Source organism: Panthera uncia, chromosome E3 (genome assembly GCF_023721935.1).
Source record: "Panthera uncia isolate 11264 chromosome E3, Puncia_PCG_1.0, whole genome shotgun sequence".
NCBI classification, from domain to species: Eukaryota; Metazoa; Chordata; class Mammalia; order Carnivora; family Felidae; genus Panthera; species Panthera uncia.
The window spans coordinates 12,465,849-12,485,642 of NC_064815.1; the positions used below are offsets into that span (position 1 = coordinate 12,465,849).

The 19,794-nt window shown below is 44.7% G+C and overlaps 1 protein-coding gene across 1 annotated transcript in view; it reads right to left on the reverse strand.

Moving 5' to 3' along the window:
- Nucleotides 1-19,794, reverse strand: part of USP31 (ubiquitin specific peptidase 31) — a 69,223-nt gene that overhangs the window by 10,520 nt on the left and 38,909 nt on the right. Inside the window, exons 9-15 of the mRNA XM_049639370.1 lie at nucleotides 17,318-17,429; nucleotides 16,609-16,703; nucleotides 14,813-14,890; nucleotides 14,099-14,228; nucleotides 9,257-9,376; nucleotides 6,773-6,998; nucleotides 1,418-1,576 (exon numbers count right to left, since the gene is read on the reverse strand). Coding sequence (XP_049495327.1) covers nucleotides 1,418-1,576; nucleotides 6,773-6,998; nucleotides 9,257-9,376; nucleotides 14,099-14,228; nucleotides 14,813-14,890; nucleotides 16,609-16,703; nucleotides 17,318-17,429 — 920 coding nt within the window. The remainder of the gene's footprint in view (nucleotides 1-1,417; nucleotides 1,577-6,772; nucleotides 6,999-9,256; nucleotides 9,377-14,098; nucleotides 14,229-14,812; nucleotides 14,891-16,608; nucleotides 16,704-17,317; nucleotides 17,430-19,794) is intronic.

Sequence of the window (19,794 nt, forward strand, 5' to 3'; positions counted from 1 at the left end):
GTCAGGCTGGAGTCCCAGGCTGGCTCCCTGGCACGCACTCGTGTGAAGGGGCAGCGCCTGAGCTGGGGTGGCCTGTGTCAGTCTTACCTCCCAGACCCCTGCTTGAATATCCCATCAAGATGAAAAGAAGGAGGGCAGACTAGCTCATGTTTATAGTAATAAAATGCAAGTATTGGCACGGACACTTCATAATGCAAAGTGCAAATCTTAAGTGCTGGCAACAGAATCATCTATACTCATTCTGCAAATAGTTATTAAGCACCTATTGCCAGGCACCGTTCTAAGCACACACAGTAAAAATTCTGACACGGAGCAAATAAAAGTGGCAGTGCACTGTTATTTCTTAGCTTGCTTTGTGGAATTGTTAAGTCGTTTTCACAATATTAACATACAAACACATAACATGCACACACCTAGGCTGTATGTCATCTGTACTGTCCATTCCAGGGATGCCCTTAAATTCCAGAGCAACATGAACTGCTCTTGAAACTGAGAACAAGACTCAAGTAGACCTCAAGAGAGTGTAATCTCCAAGCATATCTCAGAATCTGGAAAGCACTGAGGGAAGGCACTAGAGCACTGGAGTTCTCACTCTCTCAACTGGGTGAGCAGCTACTGAGGGGTGGGTGCACTGAGTGGGGCTTCACTCCAGCAGGGGTTCACTCGGTTCAGCGGTTCCTGTTCTCAGCGGCTTCAAACCAATCCCTCGCAAGCTTCAAGGAGATTCACGGTGAATACTCTCTAACATGATCCGATGTTACCGTGTCTCCGTTGTCGGTCACAGACTCTTAGACGCTGCGTTAAGGAGCGTGCGTCACCTTGTCTGGACCGTGTGGCTGCATCCAGACTAAACCCCATCCAGCTAAATCCAGCCCACCTATCATTACTATAGCCTTCAACCCTTCCAACCGAACAGGCCGACCTCATCGGGAAAAAGAACGATTTCTAATGGTGCTTTTACCTTGTCTAAAAGGCTCTAACGTACATTTATGTAATCTGATGCATGCAATGACCCCATGAGGCAGATATTATTAGTACACCCACATTACAGATGCTTAAATATGTGGCTTGGATGTGATGTGCTTCCAGATGATGCGACTGAAACATGGCAGCGCCAGGTCTCATTCCCTCTTGCTTCTAGTGTGGCAGCCATACCGCTTTTTCATTCATTCGTTCCACAAGCAAACATGGCAAGCTCACTCTGAGACTGGCGCTACCCACTTCCGTGGGAACTCTGCTGGTTCGCACATTCCACCCCCATTTCCTTGACTGCAGTCATTTTGGTTTCCAGGTTAAACTCAAATGTGAGAATTTATCTGATCAACACAACAGACTCATGAGACCTTGTGGAGAAGTTCTCTGGACCATTACAATCTTCTGCTCTAGGAAGAAGCTGCTGAAGAATGGCTGGCCTTACCTGCCACTGAGCTGTTGGCTGACCATGATGGAATAGCTGTCCGCCTCTGGTAGAAAAGGATGTACGCTGTCTGTGTGCAGACCTCATCTTCTGACAGCTGCTGCACGTCACTGTCATCGAAGCAGTACCAGAGGCCGTCCACAGAGTTCTTACAGTAGGCTGCCAAAAAGAGCCCGCCATCAGTACCAGGGGAGGGGGCACCGGCCGCTCCACTCTGCCCACAGACACCAGCTCTTTGGCTCATCTAATGCATTCAAGAGCTTTTTAAGGTCGCACGTAGTTACACACAAAGTGGTAAAAAATCCAAATTGGGTTGTGAGCTCAGGCAAAATGTTTCAAGACATTCCAAACTATTCCAAATGTACAAAATTCTACTTAATCTTAGAAAGCCCAACGTACTTATTTACTTGAGGCAGTGGGTCTCAACCTGAGACGATTTTGCACCGCTAGGGACGTCCGGCAACAAATGGAGACATTCTTGACTGTCACAACTAGGGGACAGGGTAGTACTGGCACTGAGTGAGTGGAGACCAAGGATGCTGCAAAACATTCCACAATGCACAGGACAGTCCACACAGCAAGAATTATCCCACCAAACTATCAAGAGTGCTGAAGCTGGAAAACCCTGATTTAAGTATGTTGTCACATTTCAGTGTTTATTAGAGATAGAAAATAGGACTAGAAATAATGATACTAATAATAGCAGCAGCTAGTATTTGTTTAGTGCTTATTATGTGCGAAATACCTCAATTAATCCCATGAGATTTATTCTGTTATTCTCATTTTACAGAGGTTCAAAAAGATTAACCAGCTTGCCCAAAGGTCAAGCAGCTGGTGAAGGACAGGGCCCAGCTCATTTCAGGTGTATCTAGTCCCTGAGTTTGCACTTAAACCCTATCCCACCCTGCTTCCCTCAGGGGTAGTATGAACAACGTAATGCCCAGTGGAAGCGCCCTGGCAAACTAAGAACACTTGAGCTCAGGAATGCATGTGTGTTTTTCTCCAGTTCAAATTCTAACCCTGAAATAGAAATTAAGAACATTCAAGTACCAGCAAAAGACAAGAACTTAGTGTTTGTGAAGCCACGTGATCTTGTAAACATATATCAAAGGGTGTGATAAAATTGATTCAGAGGAGTACCTTATCACACTTCCTAAAAATACCCACTTATTGGGGTAATAATAAATGAGGGCTAGAATATTTAGCTGAATGCCTGAGGGGCAGGGCACACAGGGTCCCATGAGGCACCAGGAGTGACTCCCTCGACAGGCCACAATGACATTTGTAAAGTATGGAGCCTTAAGAGAGAAAGGGGATACAGGCGAGGATGGGTTACAACCAGACAGGTCCCAAAAAAGAGCAGAATAAGAATCTGTGATCATGGGGAAGGAAGCCATGTACAGCCATGGACTCCTGGGACCAGAAAGGGGAGAGAAATAGAGACAGAAGCAGCACGGGGCTGGTAAAACAGCAACTTGTCAGTGGGCAGGTCAGGCCTAACGTATAAACGACCCAGCTGGGGAGATGGCGGCTGTTCTGGAGTGGGACATGCCCCCGGGACAAGGTAACAGAGCAGCCCTGCACTAGCATCAGTAGGCTTCTCTCCAGGACAGTCTGTTCCCAGTCACAGCACGGCAACTAAGGCAGCCCAGGAACACATTAATGGTTTAACAATGTATTTACTAGATAACTCACTTTTCTTCCTGGAACTAGCTTCTCAAATGTTTTCTAGATAAGTATTATTCAAACTGTGGTTTGCAGACTGGTCCCAGTCCACAACAAGCTAAGCACTCAAACTGAGATAAGCATTTAAAAACTTTCATAGCAACTGGACACTGCCAGGATATTTTTACTGTATTTTTACATAAGTATTGAGTCGTGAAAAATTGGAAATTTTAAAAAAGAACAGGCAGGTTCTGCCTCATAGAAGTTTGATCTAGAATCCATACACAAGTTAGCTATACACGTACCAGTTGATTATATCTAGAACTAGTACAAAATAAAACCCCAAATAGGGGCGCCTGGGTGGCTCAGGCAGTTAAGTGTCCAACTCTTGATTTCGGTTCAGGTCACAATCTCATGCTTCATGGGATCGAGCCCCACGTCAGGCTCTGTATGGACAGTATGGAACCTGTTTGGGATTCTCTCTCTCTCTCTCTCTCTCTCTCTCTCTCTCTCTCTCTGCCCCTCCCCTGCTCAAGCCCTCTCTCTCTCTCAAAATAAATAAACTTAAAAAAAAAATCCAAACAAGGACTTAAAAACAAGGTATCTCAAATTCAACAACACTAGGGTATTTAAAATGTTCTCTAAACTAAAACCCTAAACATGTTATATACTGGAAAAGCAGTGGTATGGCCTAAGCATCACAAAGGGGAAATAATGCAGAAAGAGCCTAAGCTTTTCCTAGGTAACACAGGCCCTGAGAGGCAGGCATGAGCAGTTCCAGTGCACAGGCGTGGTCACCAAGTTCCAGTAAGATTACCTGCTGTAGGTCACAGAGCTCCAAAGAGGTGTCTAGCCTCTAGCCCACGTTCCTTTCACTAAACTATGCTGCCTCCAAAGTACCTGTGAGTTTTCAGGCATTTTCCAAAGTCTTCTCTATATAAAGATTAACATGAGGGGTGTTGTTGGTTGAGTGTCCGACTCTTGATTTCAGCTCAGGTCATGATCCCAGGGTCGTAGGATCAAGCCCTGCCTTGGGTTCTGCATGGAGTGCAGAGCCTGCTTACAATTCTCTCTCCCTCTGCCCCAGCTCATGCCTCACTTTTTTTTTTTTTAAAGAGTAACATGATAGGTTAAAATCCAGCACTGTCCCATTTTTCTCAACAATTTCTTGCTAGAAACTGCATTACTTTCCTGAGAAACAATATTATAAATGGAAGACACATTCTTTACCAAAGCTGAAGCTGGACGAACACCAACCAGGGATGCTGGCAAAGGTGTTACCACACCAGCTAACCAGTGAAATTAAACCATTTCTAAGTCCCTTTCCATCTGAAGAGTCCCTGGGCGTGTAATTCTATGACTCAGTATCAAAGAACATAGATATGACTGGTAACACCCCAAAGGCAAACATCCAATTAGACACACGACATTTATTATACAAATGGGTCCCATCAAATATAAATACAAAATACGCAAGACCAAAATATAGTCTCACCAGATTTTAAATTTGGTTTAAGCCAAAATACTAGGTAAAATATATCTAAACGTTTAATTAATATTAACTCTGTCTTCTGGGGACTTATACTTCTCAATCTCATTCGTTCTTCTCCTTGAGCGTGCTTCTAGAGCAAGCAGAGGCAAAGCAAACCGTTCCACTATGAGACATGCTCCAAGCTGTATCCAGTCACCTTCCCTGTCTCCTGCATCCCATGGGGAAAGCAGGTTGAGAGAATGTGCCAGCAAAGGGGTTCGGGAGCCCAACAGGGAGGTCTCAGGGTTGACTGCTAGGGAACTCCACACAGTTGAAAAACCAGCTGGTAGGGCCAGACTTCCTCTACCCCCACCCCCGACCTTTATGAAGCACTGGCACCCTAGAATCTTGTAGCATGAAGCACTGAGTTCATGAAGAAAGGAAGTGCCTGCAAGTATACATGTCAAATGTGTTGAGTGTGAGGGAAGTAAAACTCCGAGTCCTGGCCGCCCACCCCCACAGATGGCCAGACTAACAGCAGTGCCCTCCATGGACTCCCCACACACACGAATGTCCAAGGAAGAGCCCCCACGCCTGCGTGCCTCCCCAGTGTTCATCACGGATAATTCCAATTCTGAGACTCCATCTCAAGGAAATACAAAACTAGAATGTAAACTAAAAGATGTTCATCAGTGTTATGGTCAAAGTTAGAAAGCAGGAACAGTAGATATGTTCAACAACAGGAAATGGCTACATAAAATTAGAGTTCCACCAACAGAATATCCTGCGGTCCTAAAAAGTAGTGTGTATACAAATTAAGCATCGACAACTGAATACTCCTGTTACAACAGGTAAGTGTGAAGACTGGGATGCAGGGACATACACACACCCCTCGCATCTCACCACACTTCGGATTCTGGAACTTTTTTATTGTCTTCCTGTCAGCAGGTACAGTCCTGAAGTGCAGGCCACTATCCCATCAGCTTCTCCTGTGCCTCCAGTTTGCTCTAACCACCCTCTCCACTGGCCCCCTGCTCTTCCCGCTGTGTACACTTCTGTGCACCACACAACCTATTACACATTACTGATCTGACATATCATGTGGTCCTATATGTCCCTGCTCGATTACACTCTTAGGAGACACAGTTTGAGGCCTATTCATCTCTGATGTGAACCCAGTGCAAGTTACACGGGAGGTGCCCCATGAATGTTCACCTAAACAGAACATACCAGTACAACCACAACAGTGTAAAATAATGGCCAAAACGTCCAGAAAAACACTGGAAGAAATGTTACCTACATACAATGGGATAGTATTATTCAGCTTTAAAAATGAAGGAAACTCTGACACGTGCTGTAACATGGGTGAATCTTAAAGACATTACGCTACGTGAAGTAAGCCAGACACAAAAGGACAAATACTTGCAAGGTTCCACTTATAGAAGCTTCCAAAAGAATCAGATTCATAGAGACAGAACAGTAGTGGCCAGGAGTGGGGGGGGGGGGGGGGGAAGGCAACAGGGACTTGCTGTTTAACAGAGTTTCAATTTGGGAAGAAGAAAAACGTTCTAGAGATGGATGGTGTTGAGGGCAGCACTACAACATAAATGCACTTAATGCCACTGAACCATACACGTGAAAATGGTAAATTTTGATATGTATATTGATCACATTTTTTGAAAATGTTACCAATGGTTATTTTTGAGTGATGAGCCCATGGATGATGGTACTGTTCTCTCTTGTGTATAAATTTCATATAACGAACAGTCCCTTTTAAAAATGAAAAAGATAAATTTAGCTTTAAAACAAAAAGAAAAAATTCTTCCAAATCACCTTAAAGACACTATAAAACCGGTTCAACTAATCACTCCAAATAAGGGAGAAGCGACAACGTCAAGGAGTGGAGTGAAACCCTAAATGGCGGTGGGGGTGATGTAACCAAAGTGAGCCCCTGGTGACCCAGACAACATGATCTACCTGTACACACCACTCCCCAGTCAGGTCACACAGCTACTGGATGGTCCGACTCAGGAAGAGAAGGAAGAATTTGCATTTATTTGCTCTTGGACAGAGATCCAGCAGATGAAAACTGCCCTCAAAGATGGCAGACTGCGTACTAGAAGAGAAAGTGAGGTTCTAAAGCAAAAGTAGCCCTGTCACAAGCAAAACATGTCTGAAGGAACGGTCAGCACAGACACCCGGCCTCTCGCACTGCAGACCTGTGTAGTGCCCCCCTTGCATGGTGCCATGATGATTGCACACAGCATACAGGTCATAGACGTAGTCCTCAGGGTCCCTCCCGAGTCCATAGGGCCGTCTCCATGGAGACCAATGGGATGGCAAACTCCAGCTGCTCTGACTTCTCTTAACCACATGAGGTGTCATGTCCAGGCCAGTCAAGGGGAACTTGACCATGTTCTGAAGTTTCATACGCCTGTCTCCTTCCTGTTACAAGAAGAAAAACAAGTTCTGATGATATTTTCATGCAAGTAGATGGTAGATCAATTCTGCGTGAAATGTGGACCCTAACAGCTCAAGTGGTTTGAGTTACCCATCTGATGGTTTCCAAAGATACGTACAAAATAAGGAAACACACTAACAGTTTTAACTATCTGGAGGAACAAGTTTTAATACTACTCAAACCAGAACAAGCAATGACGTACATATAAGGGGTGATGAGCCTCTCGGAGTCTCCATTTCCTTATCTGATAGATGAGTTTAGGTTTTTAACTTACAAACTGACAGTATTGGGCAGTTCATCATGATACCTCTGCCAAAGAGGCATGAAAAGTAATGGAGTAAAACTGTACATGAAAGACAAAGTTAGTGCTGGCACAGAATAGCCACCAGATAAGTAGTATACCCTTTTCCTCCCCACCTCCTCCAACAAGCACAGTAACAGTTAACATTGACTTAATATATTCATTTAGTTGAGAATAATTCATTTAGTTGATAATCTCGGGTAATCTGTATCTTCCATTAGCCACGGGGAAATCCTCTGAAATCCAACTGTCCGCTCACTAGCTATTTTCTGAATGTTTCTTGTGTCTGTGGGAGCTCTAAGAAATTAATTGGGCATGGATAACACCCACCCCAAGGAGCCATGGATCTATTAAGAGAAGGAAAACGTTCATAAGAGAAAGGGAGGATGAGCCCCGGATGGTCAGGAAAGTCAGACCCGAGAATTTGGACCTTGCCGTGCAGTCAAGCACTGAGGCTTTGAGGGAGGAGGGAACGTCATCAAAGCTGTGTAAGCAGTGCACAGCACGGGACAAAAAGGGAGGAGCAGCTTAAGTGAAGAAATCAAGTAGAAGACAACGTGACTGCAACCAGCTAGAAAGCATCACAAGTCTGAACGGGCAGGCTGACAGCAAGAATGGGGACAAGGGGACACACACAGGAGGCAATGCAGAGGCACAACCAAGCTGAAGAGATGACTGGTTACATGGGAGGGATAAGAAAGAAGTCGAAAACAACACTGCAGTTTTGAATCTGGGTGCTGGAAGGGTGAGGACATTTCTTCTAAAGAAACAGAAGGCAAAGGAAATCGGTCAGCTTGTGTGTGGAAGAAGGCCGGGCTCTGAACCTCGGCTATCTGCATACAGCAGCTATCTGCATACAGTCGGGACACTCTTTACTATGATTAAAAACCTAGGGATCCTGTGCCCGTCACCCCAGACACTCCCACTTCATCAGCAAATCCTAAACATCTGTTGATCTATTCCAGTCTTTTCTCCACAGCCACTGCTCCGGACAAGCCACCAGCATCCCGCCCCTGCATGGTTGCCATCGGCTCCCTTCAGATCTCCCTAGCTTCATTCACGTGGCCTCCCATCCTCCACACAGCAGCCAGAATAGTCTCTTCAAAACACAGATCTGGCCATGTTGCTTCTCTGCTTAAAACCCTTTATCAGAATCCCACTCTGCCCACCAGGAACAACCAGCCCCTGCCCTTCCCCCACCCTCTGGAGCTCCAGCCAAACCGGTGTGCTGTCAGTCTCTTGCACGTGCTGCCCCGCTCAGGGCTCTGCACACGTGGCTCCCTCCGCCACCGTGTGTGTGCAGCACGGCCCCCACCTCACTTGGGAGAGGCCTACTCCGAATCTTTCAGATACACACCTTAAAGCCAGGCCTGAGAGACTCCTTGAACATTTCCCTCTCATTTCCCTCTCTTACAGTGGGGCCTGCCCAGGACAACCCTAACCTCAGGGAACACACAGCCTTTTGGGAAAAACTGACTCGGAGCAATACAACTCACATCAGATTTTCTCTGCATATATTTATGAGTCATCTTCCCAACTATGTGACCGCTTCTGGGAGCAGGGTAACACCTGCTATTACTTTAGGTACAAAGAGAATTCTACCTGCCCCAGAAAGGAGCTCTGTGGTTTTTTTAAATCCTAAAGTACACTTACCAAAATTTAAAGCACAACATTTTCAAATCTAAAGCAAATCCTCAAGAACAAAGTAAAACATCTGCAGTATGAACTAAAATGTTTTGAATTGAAAAGGCCCCAGGATGCTCAAATTTTGCTTTGGGTAAGAACAAACATGACCCCAGACACTGGGGCAGAGGCATCTGTAACAACACGCACAGGGATGCTGGGTCCAACAGGGACACCGAAGGACCCCCATGCAGACCACAGCAGGGGCATGAGAAACTTGGTCAAAGCTTTTCTCACTGTGACAGAGGACATCCTTACCTGTCGAAATCTCTTCAGATGGATAATAAGCACATCAGGCAGAGTCCAGAGGCTTAACGTGATGCTCCCCTGCTGCAGCTGCTTACAGTGCGGGCACCGCCAGGCGTCATCCGGGGCAAGCTGAAAACAAGGAGCATGACACGACTTCCGTTACGCACCACCTCAGGCGAGGCTTTTATAGGAGGCCGCGGCCCCCGCTTCTTGGTGAGGGCACGGTACAACTCGGGTCTCTCCGGAAACCACATACATAGGATGCAGAGTCAATGGAAAACACCATCAAAAGCGGCACCTGGCCAGAGCTGGCACCCAAAGATTTGCTGAATAAATCATCTCTCAAAAATGCATGACTGAACAGGTAAATATTACACAGAGGATGTTCCACATCACAGAAGAACCTCAAATTCCACAGATTCTCAAACTCAACCTGTTGCGCTTCCATCAATATACTGTCCTCCTCCTCCTCCACCTGTCCCATCCTCCTTCCCTCCCTCCCCCTTCCTCCCCCTCCTCCTCCATGTCATACCTCAACAAACACTACTGCCACCCACCAAAAGCAGAACCGGCAGGGCGGACAGGTATCCCAAACCCTCAAACCCTTCCCTCTTCCTCTCGTTCCACATCTACCCAAAGTAATTGCCTGCCACCTCTCACACCTGTCTCCTGCACTCCATTCCCACTAACATGGTCTTAATTCAGAGTCCTTACCCTCGCTCTCATCTGGGCTTCTGGAGTCTCCTATCTGATCTCTCTCTCCCAAGCACTAACCCACTCCAAACAATCCTCCCCCATCCTGCTACCAACAAGGTCTTTCTGAACGTCAATCTGAGGCCTCAAGTCCACATATGTCATCTCTGCAGGTGAGGGTTTCAGGAAGGGGATTTATTCAGTTAGAGGTATGCCCATGAGGCATGTCTGATGAGAGATTTAAGTCTCCTCTGGAGTTCAGAAGATGCACCAGATCAGGGACTATCAACATGATGAGGTAAGGAATGACCATGCCTACTGAGATGGAACAGATAGAAGCACAGAACAGAATCTTGGGGAATGCCTCTTTTTTTAAGTGAACCACCAGAGCCTGAGGATGCATAGTCAGAAAAATAGGCAAGTCAGAAGCATTCCCTCTGATGTGTACCAAGGAGAGAGAATGGCAAGATCCCATGGAGAGGTCAGATGGTGATGGAGCAAAGGCCACAGAACTGAGCAAACCAGGGGCCACCGAGAGTTTCAGAGGGCAGTGTCAGAAGTGCAAGTGGGATGGAGAGAGGGAAAGAGCTGAAACCAATAATAGGGAATAAGGCAGAAAAGAAGAGGAGAAAGGCAGGCATGGTAACAGGAAAAGGAAGCAGACTGGGTTGTTGTTTTTTTCCCCCATGGCAGGAAGACCGAATCACATTTGTAGGAAACATGGGGAGAAACAGAAGTTTGGGTGGATGGAAGTGACTCAGACACTTAACACTGGCAGAGACCCACAACTGTCATCTGGTCAGTCTGCATCTCTGTGTGACTTATTAATAGTCTATGTATGTGGCCATCCAGCCCAGTGTGTGTGGTAAAGGAGCAGGCTGTAGTCTGTTTTGTCAATTTCCAATACAGATACTTTTATAAGATACAATAAGAACAACCTGATAATGTCTAAGAGCTGTGACAGCCTCGAAAAGGTCTCTGATTTCTGTACTTATCACATTGTAAACTGCTACAAAGAGCTCCTGGCCCTGCCGACCACACTGAGCACCACTGGTCTCGCTGACTCTGACCAGCAGATGAAGGGCAGTTATCTCAGTAGGCAGCTCTTCCATTTTCAGACCGTCTGTCACAAAGTTCTTCCTCATATTAAGACAAATTCACTCTCCCTGTAATTTCCAATCTTTAGGTTCTGCTTTTCAGATAACATTAAGTCCAATCCCTTATCCACAAGCCGGTCCTTGAAGTGCCTAAAAATGACTATTAGATCCCCACTCAAGGCCTCCTCTGTCAAATTCAGCATGTCGTGGTTTCCAGATGCACCAGCCCCTATCCACTCTCTCTGGTGCCCTGGTTTGTCAGTCTCTTATTAAAGAGTGAGCATTTAAGGTAATGAAAAGAACGGTGCTATCACCATCTGAATTCTGGGCACTGTTTTAAAGCATCCTTAAGGCAGCTGACAGTGGCTGGCACGTGACACTGCTGATCAATACTGAGCTTGCAGACATCTAAATCCCCAAGTTAGCATCTCACAGCCTGCTGCTGAATCTCACGGTCTCCTCTTCTGTGTCCCTGTCGTATTTCTGGACCCGATGACTGAACTTCCCAAGTAACATTCATTTATGCATTCATTCTAGTGTGGACTTACTGAATCCCTGTCTATGTGCCAGGCGTGGCTTATAGATATTGGGATTATTTTATGACCAGAGCAGACTCTCTCAACTCTCTCCCTTACCTGCTGTGTCCCAGCCACACTGGCCTCATTCCTGTTTTTCAACCATGCCAAGTTGCTTGCTTTATTTACTTATTTATCCCCACCAAACAGACTGAGGTCAGAAACACTGCCTGGCTTAGTCCCTGTTATATCCCCAGTACTAAGCATACCACCTAGTGCACAGTGTGTACTCAATAAACATTTACTGAATGAATGAGTCCCTACTAAAATGTATCTTGCTAGCTTGAACTTAACCTTCTAGGTCAATGAGATGTTCTGTGGAATACCAATGTTGTCATCTAGTAGATCCACTCAGTTTTAAGCTTTGGGCCATTCTCAAACATCTCCCAAATTTAAAAAAAAAAAAGCCCAAATAGGACGAGGTACTACACAGAGTCTGCCATCAACCTGTTTTTAAAGCCAACTGCCTATTATATAATTAGGCTCCAAACTGGGAAGAAAAAAAAAAATAGGTCTTATGAAAAACTATTATTAGGGATGTCTGGGTGGCTCAGTCAGTTAAGTGCCTGACTTCAGTTCAGGTCATCATCTCAAGGTTCCTGAGTTCAAGCTCCACAGTGGGCTCTCTGCTGTCAGCACAGAGCCCGATTCAGATCCTCTGTCCCCCTCCCTCTCTCTGGCCCTCCCCCACTGGTTCTCTCTCCCTCTCTCTCTCTCTCTCAAAAATAAACTTAAAAAAAAAAAAGAAAAACTATTATTAAAGGACCTAGCTATGAATAGCTTGGGGGAAAAAAGACTGTGAGAATATTAAAAGTATTTTCAAATATTTAAAGGATAGACAAGTGGAAGAAAATCAGGACTTGTCATCACATATCCTTAATGAATGTGTTGGTTGCAGTAACCTGGGGCATATTTCAGAGAAGCCTCGGGGACCACCAGAGATATCCAGGGAGGAAATGGCGTGTCTCCTGAGTACAGAAATGCCTCGTAACTAAGGTATTCAAATAGCAGCTGGATAATCACCTATTTGAAATTAGGCAGAAGAACTCAACCATTAGAAAATAGGAGTTTTGGGGTGCCTGACTGGCTCAATCGGTTGAGTGTCTGGCTCTTGATTTTGGCTCAGGTCATGATCCCAGGGTCGTGGGATCAAGCCCCATGCTGAGCCTGTAGTCTGCTTAAGATTCTCTCTCTCCCTCTGCCCTCTCCCCTGCTCATGGTCTCTCTCTCAAAAAAAAAAAAAAAAAAAGAAAAGAAAAAAGGAGTTTTAAAGTCCCCTCCAACCCTGAAATCGCAGGATTCACTAAATATAAGAGTGAACAGTAACAATTAGCAGTCAGAAGTATGATACTAAACATCAGCTCAAGATTAGCTGAACACCAAGTGCTCTAGTCAAGGCTGCTTAAGGCGCAATGCCCTAGAGAGTTTTAAAAACCACACAGGCGTTGGCCCCATCCACAGACTTATTCATGTATCCCACTCTTCTATTCAAATATTTACTGAGTCCCTACAATCTGCAAAGCACTGTACTGTGGTCTAAAACATGCCTTCTGATCTTTTTTTTTTTTTTTTTTACAGTTTATTTTTGAGACAGATAGAGAGAGAGAATGGGGGAGGGGCAGAGAGAGAAGGAAGCACAGAATCCGAAGCAGGCCCCAGGCTCTGAGCTGTCAGTACAGAGCCCTACGTGGGGCTCAAACTCACAAACCGTGAGATCATGACCTGAGCCAAAGTCGGGCGCTTAACCGACTAAGCCACCCAGGAGCCCCCCAAACTTTCAATCTACATCTGCACTGAGCACTCCAAAGTGTGGCTAATGTAGCTAAGGAACAGAATTTTTAATTTTGTTTCATTTTAATTAATTTAAGTTTGAATTTAAGTAGGTCCTGGCACATATGTTTTTGGTGCCAAAAAGTTAAGAATAACTATTTTTGTTACTAGGGGAAATGACTTAAAATCCATAAATCAAGGGGTGCCTGGGTGGCTCAGTCAGTTAAGTGTCAGACTTCAGCTCAGGTCATGATCTCGCAGTTCACGAGTTCCAGCCCCACATCAGGCTCTGTGCTGACAGCTCAGAGCCTGGGGCTTGCTTCAGATTCTGTGTCTCCCTCTCTCTCTGCTCCTCCCCCATTTGCGCACATGTGCACGTGCACGCTCTCTCTCTCTCTCTCAAAATTAAACAAACATTTAAAAACAAGGTTTAAAATCTCTAAATCAAAACAAAAAAATAATACATATATTACTGTTAAAAAAGAAAAAAAATGAACTACAAAGGTTCACTTCTAGAGCATTTCAATCAATCAAGGTTTTCTAGTAATCTAAACTACTTTTGTTAAAGTCCTAAAAGGAATAGCACTAAGACACCCATTATGTGAGTGAAAAACGCCTGGGGACTTTTCTGGGGCATACTTTGCTCTCCGGTGTCATCCTGCCACATCGCCCTCCCTAGCACCCTCACCACCCCAGAAGTGCTGCCAGGCTCTTACCCGCTCCTCTTTGGTGTAGAGCTGGAAACACTGGGATAAAGTGCAAGTCTGGGGCTGATGATGACGCTCCCTCTGCAGACGGACACTTTCTGCATCAGGAATATACTCATCTTCAGTATTTACAAACAAGCTGCAATTGGGGGGGGGGGGAGGGAAGCATTTATCAGAGAATGTCTTGCAAAACTGACCCCCAAATTGCAGCTTCACAATGTGACTATAAATTCATAACCAAAAAGAACCAATGTGTAACAAAAGCAAACAGGTTATCAATTGGTCATCCAACTTTTCTATGTTCCAAAATAGTCTTGAAAAGCTCTGTATCTATAAAGTTATTTCTTGAAAATAACTTGGGAGTTGGTTTTCATGGGATTGGTCATGAACCATTAATATATATTCTTGTCCTTTGTATCTACAGGCATGCATTTGGCATAATTTACTAGAGTTAATGGGCTTATAATAAAAATCAAAATCATTGGCCCTGAACAGTAATGAATAAACAGCTCAGTCTCATCAGCAGCAAATGTTCTGAGGTTTTTGAGATCCAGACAACAAAATGTATAGGAAAGAAATAACTGATTAAAGGCTTAGCAAGCCACTTGGATACTTAGCTAAAAAGAGAGATTTGTCTCAGCTAATCTGAGGGATCAAAGGGATGCTATTAAAAATGGTAATTAAAACGATGATTCTATAAACACTAAATAAAACAATACTCACAAATCTTTTGTTTCCTTGTCCCATTCTACCACTAACTTCACATGAGCAGTGCCACCTGGTCCACAAGATTTTAATGCCCTAGAGGATGGAGAAGGAAGTCACATATTATGCTCTTAATAAATTATTTTACTTATGATTATATCCTATCTGAAATTTGATATCATAATGTGATTGCTGAAAATGTTCAACACTGTTCCTCATCAGAGTTTCTAGCAAGACAATTATGACTTCATATTTAGAATAACTAGGTTACAACTGGACTGAAAAATCCTTAAATTAAAATGTCCAGTACAGAAGGAGACTAGAAGAAATTAGTCTCACATTATGTAGGCTGTCTACAATCACTCTCAGATGTTCTTCATGACCTTTCCAACTTTTTGTCTCATTTCTCACCAACCCAAATAGAGACCAGATAGTAGTCCCTCTGGGAACAAAGTCTTGCTCCTACATCTCTTCTCCCCCATAACCCCTGCCTGGGCCCTTGGACTGTGCCCCATGCCAGTCCAAACTGTGCCCTTCCTGCAAGGTACCCCTCAAGTTCCATCCCTGTCTTTTATAAAGCACTCCCCTCAGGTGGCCTTTCTTGTCACCATCTCCTGAGAAACTCTTTCAGCAATAGTAGTCAATATTAATTACCCATCTAATATTTGTTACGCTTTGCAGTATTCTGGATCAGTATCTAATCTCTTAACTCTTGTCTCTAAAACCAAACATAAACTGCTTTCAAACACAACTACGTTGTATACTTTTTTTGGAATCTTAAAGTGCAAACACCACAATATTTGCTGAAAAATCATAATAAAGATAATGTGAGTTTTTGTATTTATGCAACTATATATATTGCATATATATATGTGTGTGTGTGTATATATATATATGTGTGTGTATATATACGTATATATACACATATGTGTATTCTTTTATTAATGCAGTAGGGTGTTGGAAGCATATAGAAGAGCAGGGAGGTAGCAGAGGGAAGCGACTAGGTCTACTGAGGGAGAGGAGGAACAGTGTGAAGGTTCAAGGGAATGGAATGATCCACAGAGGACACCACACATGCAAAGGCACACACGAGTCATGCCACGTGTTCCAACAATCCTCATGCTGGGATACTGCTGAAGATTTAAGATGAGGGGAAGAGCCTGACAAACGGGGTGTGAGCAGGGTTCAAACTGTAGAGCTTCATACACTGTGGAAGATGGGCTTCATCTTTTAGGTCACAGGTTGCCATTTAAGATTTCCAGGAGGAGGGGCACCTGGGTGGCGCAGTTGGTTAAGCATCCAACTTCAGCTCAGGTCATGATCTCACGGTTCAGGGGTTCGAGCCCCACATCGGGGGCTCTGTGCTGACAGCTCAGAGCCTGGAGCCTGCTTCAGATTCTGTGTCTCCCTCTCTCTCTGCCCCTACCCCACTCGTGCTCTGTCTCTGTCTCTCTCTCTCTTTCTCAAAATAAATAAACATTAAGAAAAAAAATTTCCAGGAGGAAAGCGGCATGATGAGAATTCTACTTTGGAAAACTTCCATCTCGGCTGAGTATGAAAGTGTAATTATATCTGTAATCCTGGGACATACATTAATTTGCTTTCCTGACAGGAGGACTCCAGGTTTTTCTGATTTCGAAAAAGATCATAAAACATATCATACTCAAATATGAATGAAAAGTAAAAAGTATACTTAATTTCTAAACGAGCCTAAAGAGCCTACATACATAGGTGGAAACTGTACCAGCCGTCACTAGAAATTATACGTGAGCATAAATAAAATTGTAGAAGACGATTTATTGACTTATTTTTACCTTTCTACCGTTGGGTGGCACAGGGGTTTCTCCTCCTGGGGCAGCAAGTATGTTATCCCCACAACACTGACGACACGCAAACTGAATGGACACACCTGCATCAAACAGTAAAGGAGGATTTGACTGAATTTCTCTTCAAAGGCATGTGTGTCACAGTAGCATTTCCAAAACAGATTAGAGAGACAGCAAATGGTTTGGCAAAATGCTTCTCTCTGATATTCTTTAGGTTGTTGAGCCACTCTTACACACTTTAAATATGATTTACCTAAATGCAGTTTACATATCAAATATGTTAATGCAGGACAAGTAACACGCTGCTTTAGGCTGAACGTTAACTTCATGTAAGTCTCCCATGGATACCTTAATACAGTAGTCGTAATTTTGAAAGTACACAGATAGCTGTTCTACAAAATGTCTCCAAGCTGATCGTGTGCTAATCTTTATTAGATAAATATATATTATAAAGAAATACCCAGCAGTTCAAGGACATTCTTGCAGTGGCCAGAAAATGAGGGGCTAAGTCCTTAGTCTTGAAAATCTGAACACAGCTGATTTTACTAAACAGCTTTGCACACAGCTCCTTGGCATCCCAGCGCCATGTCTGGTCTTCCCTAAGTGCAGAGGTCCAAAACTCAAACTTCTCTGCAGGGACTGTTTCATCGTTGGGTACACACGCATGCTGTGCTGGAGCATCCAGATGCCGACCCACCTGAATGCAAACCGTGGGCCTCAGGAAATACTTCATCTTCTCCAAGATTTCCTTCTGCAGAAGGTCCCATGCTATTGTCTTCTCCAAGTGCAGCACAAAAGGCAGTCCAAATCTAACACACATAAATATTGCAATCGCCTTAAAAGTATGGCAATTCTTTTAATACTGTAATTCTTTATTCATGATCTCTTAAAATGGAACAACTATCTAATTGGGTTTAGGACGGTTCTCAAAATAAAACAAACAGGAAATGCAACAGTTACTCCCAGAAGTGGATGAAAAAGTCCGAAAAGAAGCTTAGATTTCTAAATGAAATTTAATACCTCATGTGCCAAAATGGCTTCTAAGGGATATTAGGTCACAAGAGGCCAGGATCAACGAATATGGTAAGGAAAGAGAGCGGGAGTGGACACGCTCCGACAAACGGCATGGGTCCACAAAAAGGGGTCAGGTGCTGGAGGAATAGATGGCTGGAAGGTCTAGCGGGCAGGTGGCTGTACCCTGGTAGTCTGACAAGCAAGTGACACTGAAAGTCAGCTCCCAGCCTAGGGGCGAAGCCAGGTAGCCCCTGCCCATGCTGGGCTCTCAGGAGTCAGAGGATCAGAGACAGTACCATGTACATGTACCATGTAAGGCTCTGGCGGTACTCAGATCACCAAGGGAGCTTGGAAACAACAATGATGCCCAGCAGTCCCCTGAGACTGCACTGTAATCACTCTGGTATGTAGCTCAAGCACTGAGCTTTGCTGAGGAAGCCCCAGATGGTTCTAACACGCAGCCAGGGCAGGACCACTGGCCCAGCCTCACTCTCACTCACACCTGGCCACTCATACCTACTCATTGTGCCCTACATGTATGCTACTCACCCAGCCAGGTCTCTGTGCAGCCAGCTCCTTCAGCTTGAACAACCCTCCCACCTCTTCCCTAAGCCACTCCCTAGTCCCCCACATCAAGACCCAGGGGAGGGATTCTTCCCCAGGAAGCACCCTGTTGATCGGCTCCCTGTGCTATCTGGGCCACTGCACTCACTACACCGTGCGAAAGATAAGGTCTATCTCCCTAACTCCCACCAGTAAACCAAGGCAGGAACTGTGATTTATTTATCATAGTCACCCAAACAGCCAACCCCTAAGAATCCATAAGTGTTTAATGAACAAATGAACAAAGAGATAAACCTTGACTCAGGCTGAAGCCGAGGCACTCACATCAAGAAAGCTGCTCCTGGAGCACCTGGATGGCTCAGCCGGTTGAGTGTCTGACTCTTGATTTCAGCTCAGGTCATGATCTCACTGTTCATGGGTTTGAGCCTCACACTGGGCTCAGGGCTCACTGTGCAGAGCCTGCTTGGAATTCTTGCTCTCTCTCTCTCTCTCTCTCTCTCTCTCCCCCTTCTCTCTCTTCTCCCCTCCCCTGTCTCTCTCAAAATAAATAAACAAACAAAAAAGGAAAGCTGTTCCTATGACCTCAGCCTACACACAGCAGTACTCCACAACCAGCACCATGATGGGAGATAAATTACAAGCACATGTAAATCAGCCACTCCTGGTTTTCACATGATCATGTCCTCACTTGTAAGGGGATAGTATTACGCAAGGGACTCCACAAGTTCTTTATTTTATATCAACAGGCTGAGCTGCCTTTCTTTCTGCCCCGTAAACATGCCACGCTCCTCTCGGTCTCAGGGTCTTTGTACTCATGTTCCCTCATCACGGATCCTTCTCCCCGGAGGCTCACACGGTCTCCTCACTCGGAGGACTCCGCTCCGTGCTGCATCCCGGGGTGGACCTCCCTGTCCCCCTCTCCAGCGAGTCTTGCCACCTCCCCACGAGCACACTCTCTCACTCCAGCCTGCTTTCATATCTTCGAGGTGCTGATGACTGTCTGAAGTTAAGTGTGTTTACTTGTTCGCAGTCGGTCTGTCCTCACTGGGACAGAAGCTCCACAAGAACACAGTCTATCTCGTTCACTGCTCTATCCCCAGGGTCGGAACAGTGCCCGACACACTGTAAACACCACAGCATTTGTCAACCAATATCATATATATACAAATCAACATATTTCACACTTATGTTATTGAACCATCATTAAATAAGGAAATTACTGCAAAGCAACATTTTAAAAGGCTAATGCAATGCTACCCTGACAAACAGCAGAAACAAAGTCCTTTGTCCCTGAAACTTATCCATATCTTGTTGTTACTCAGGTTACATTACTACTGTGACAAAGCTGCTTTAAAAGATAGTCATATAAGGACTTTAAGAGACAAAACAGATAAACATAAGGGGAGGGAAACAAAAGTAATATAAAAATAGGGAGGGGGACAAAAGAGACTCATAAATATGGAGAACAAACTGAGGGTTGCTGGAGGGATTGTGGGAGGGGGGATGGGCTAAATGGGTAAGGGGCATTAAGGAATCTACTGAAATCAACGCTTCACTATATACTAATTTGGATGTAAATTTTAAAAAATAAAAAAT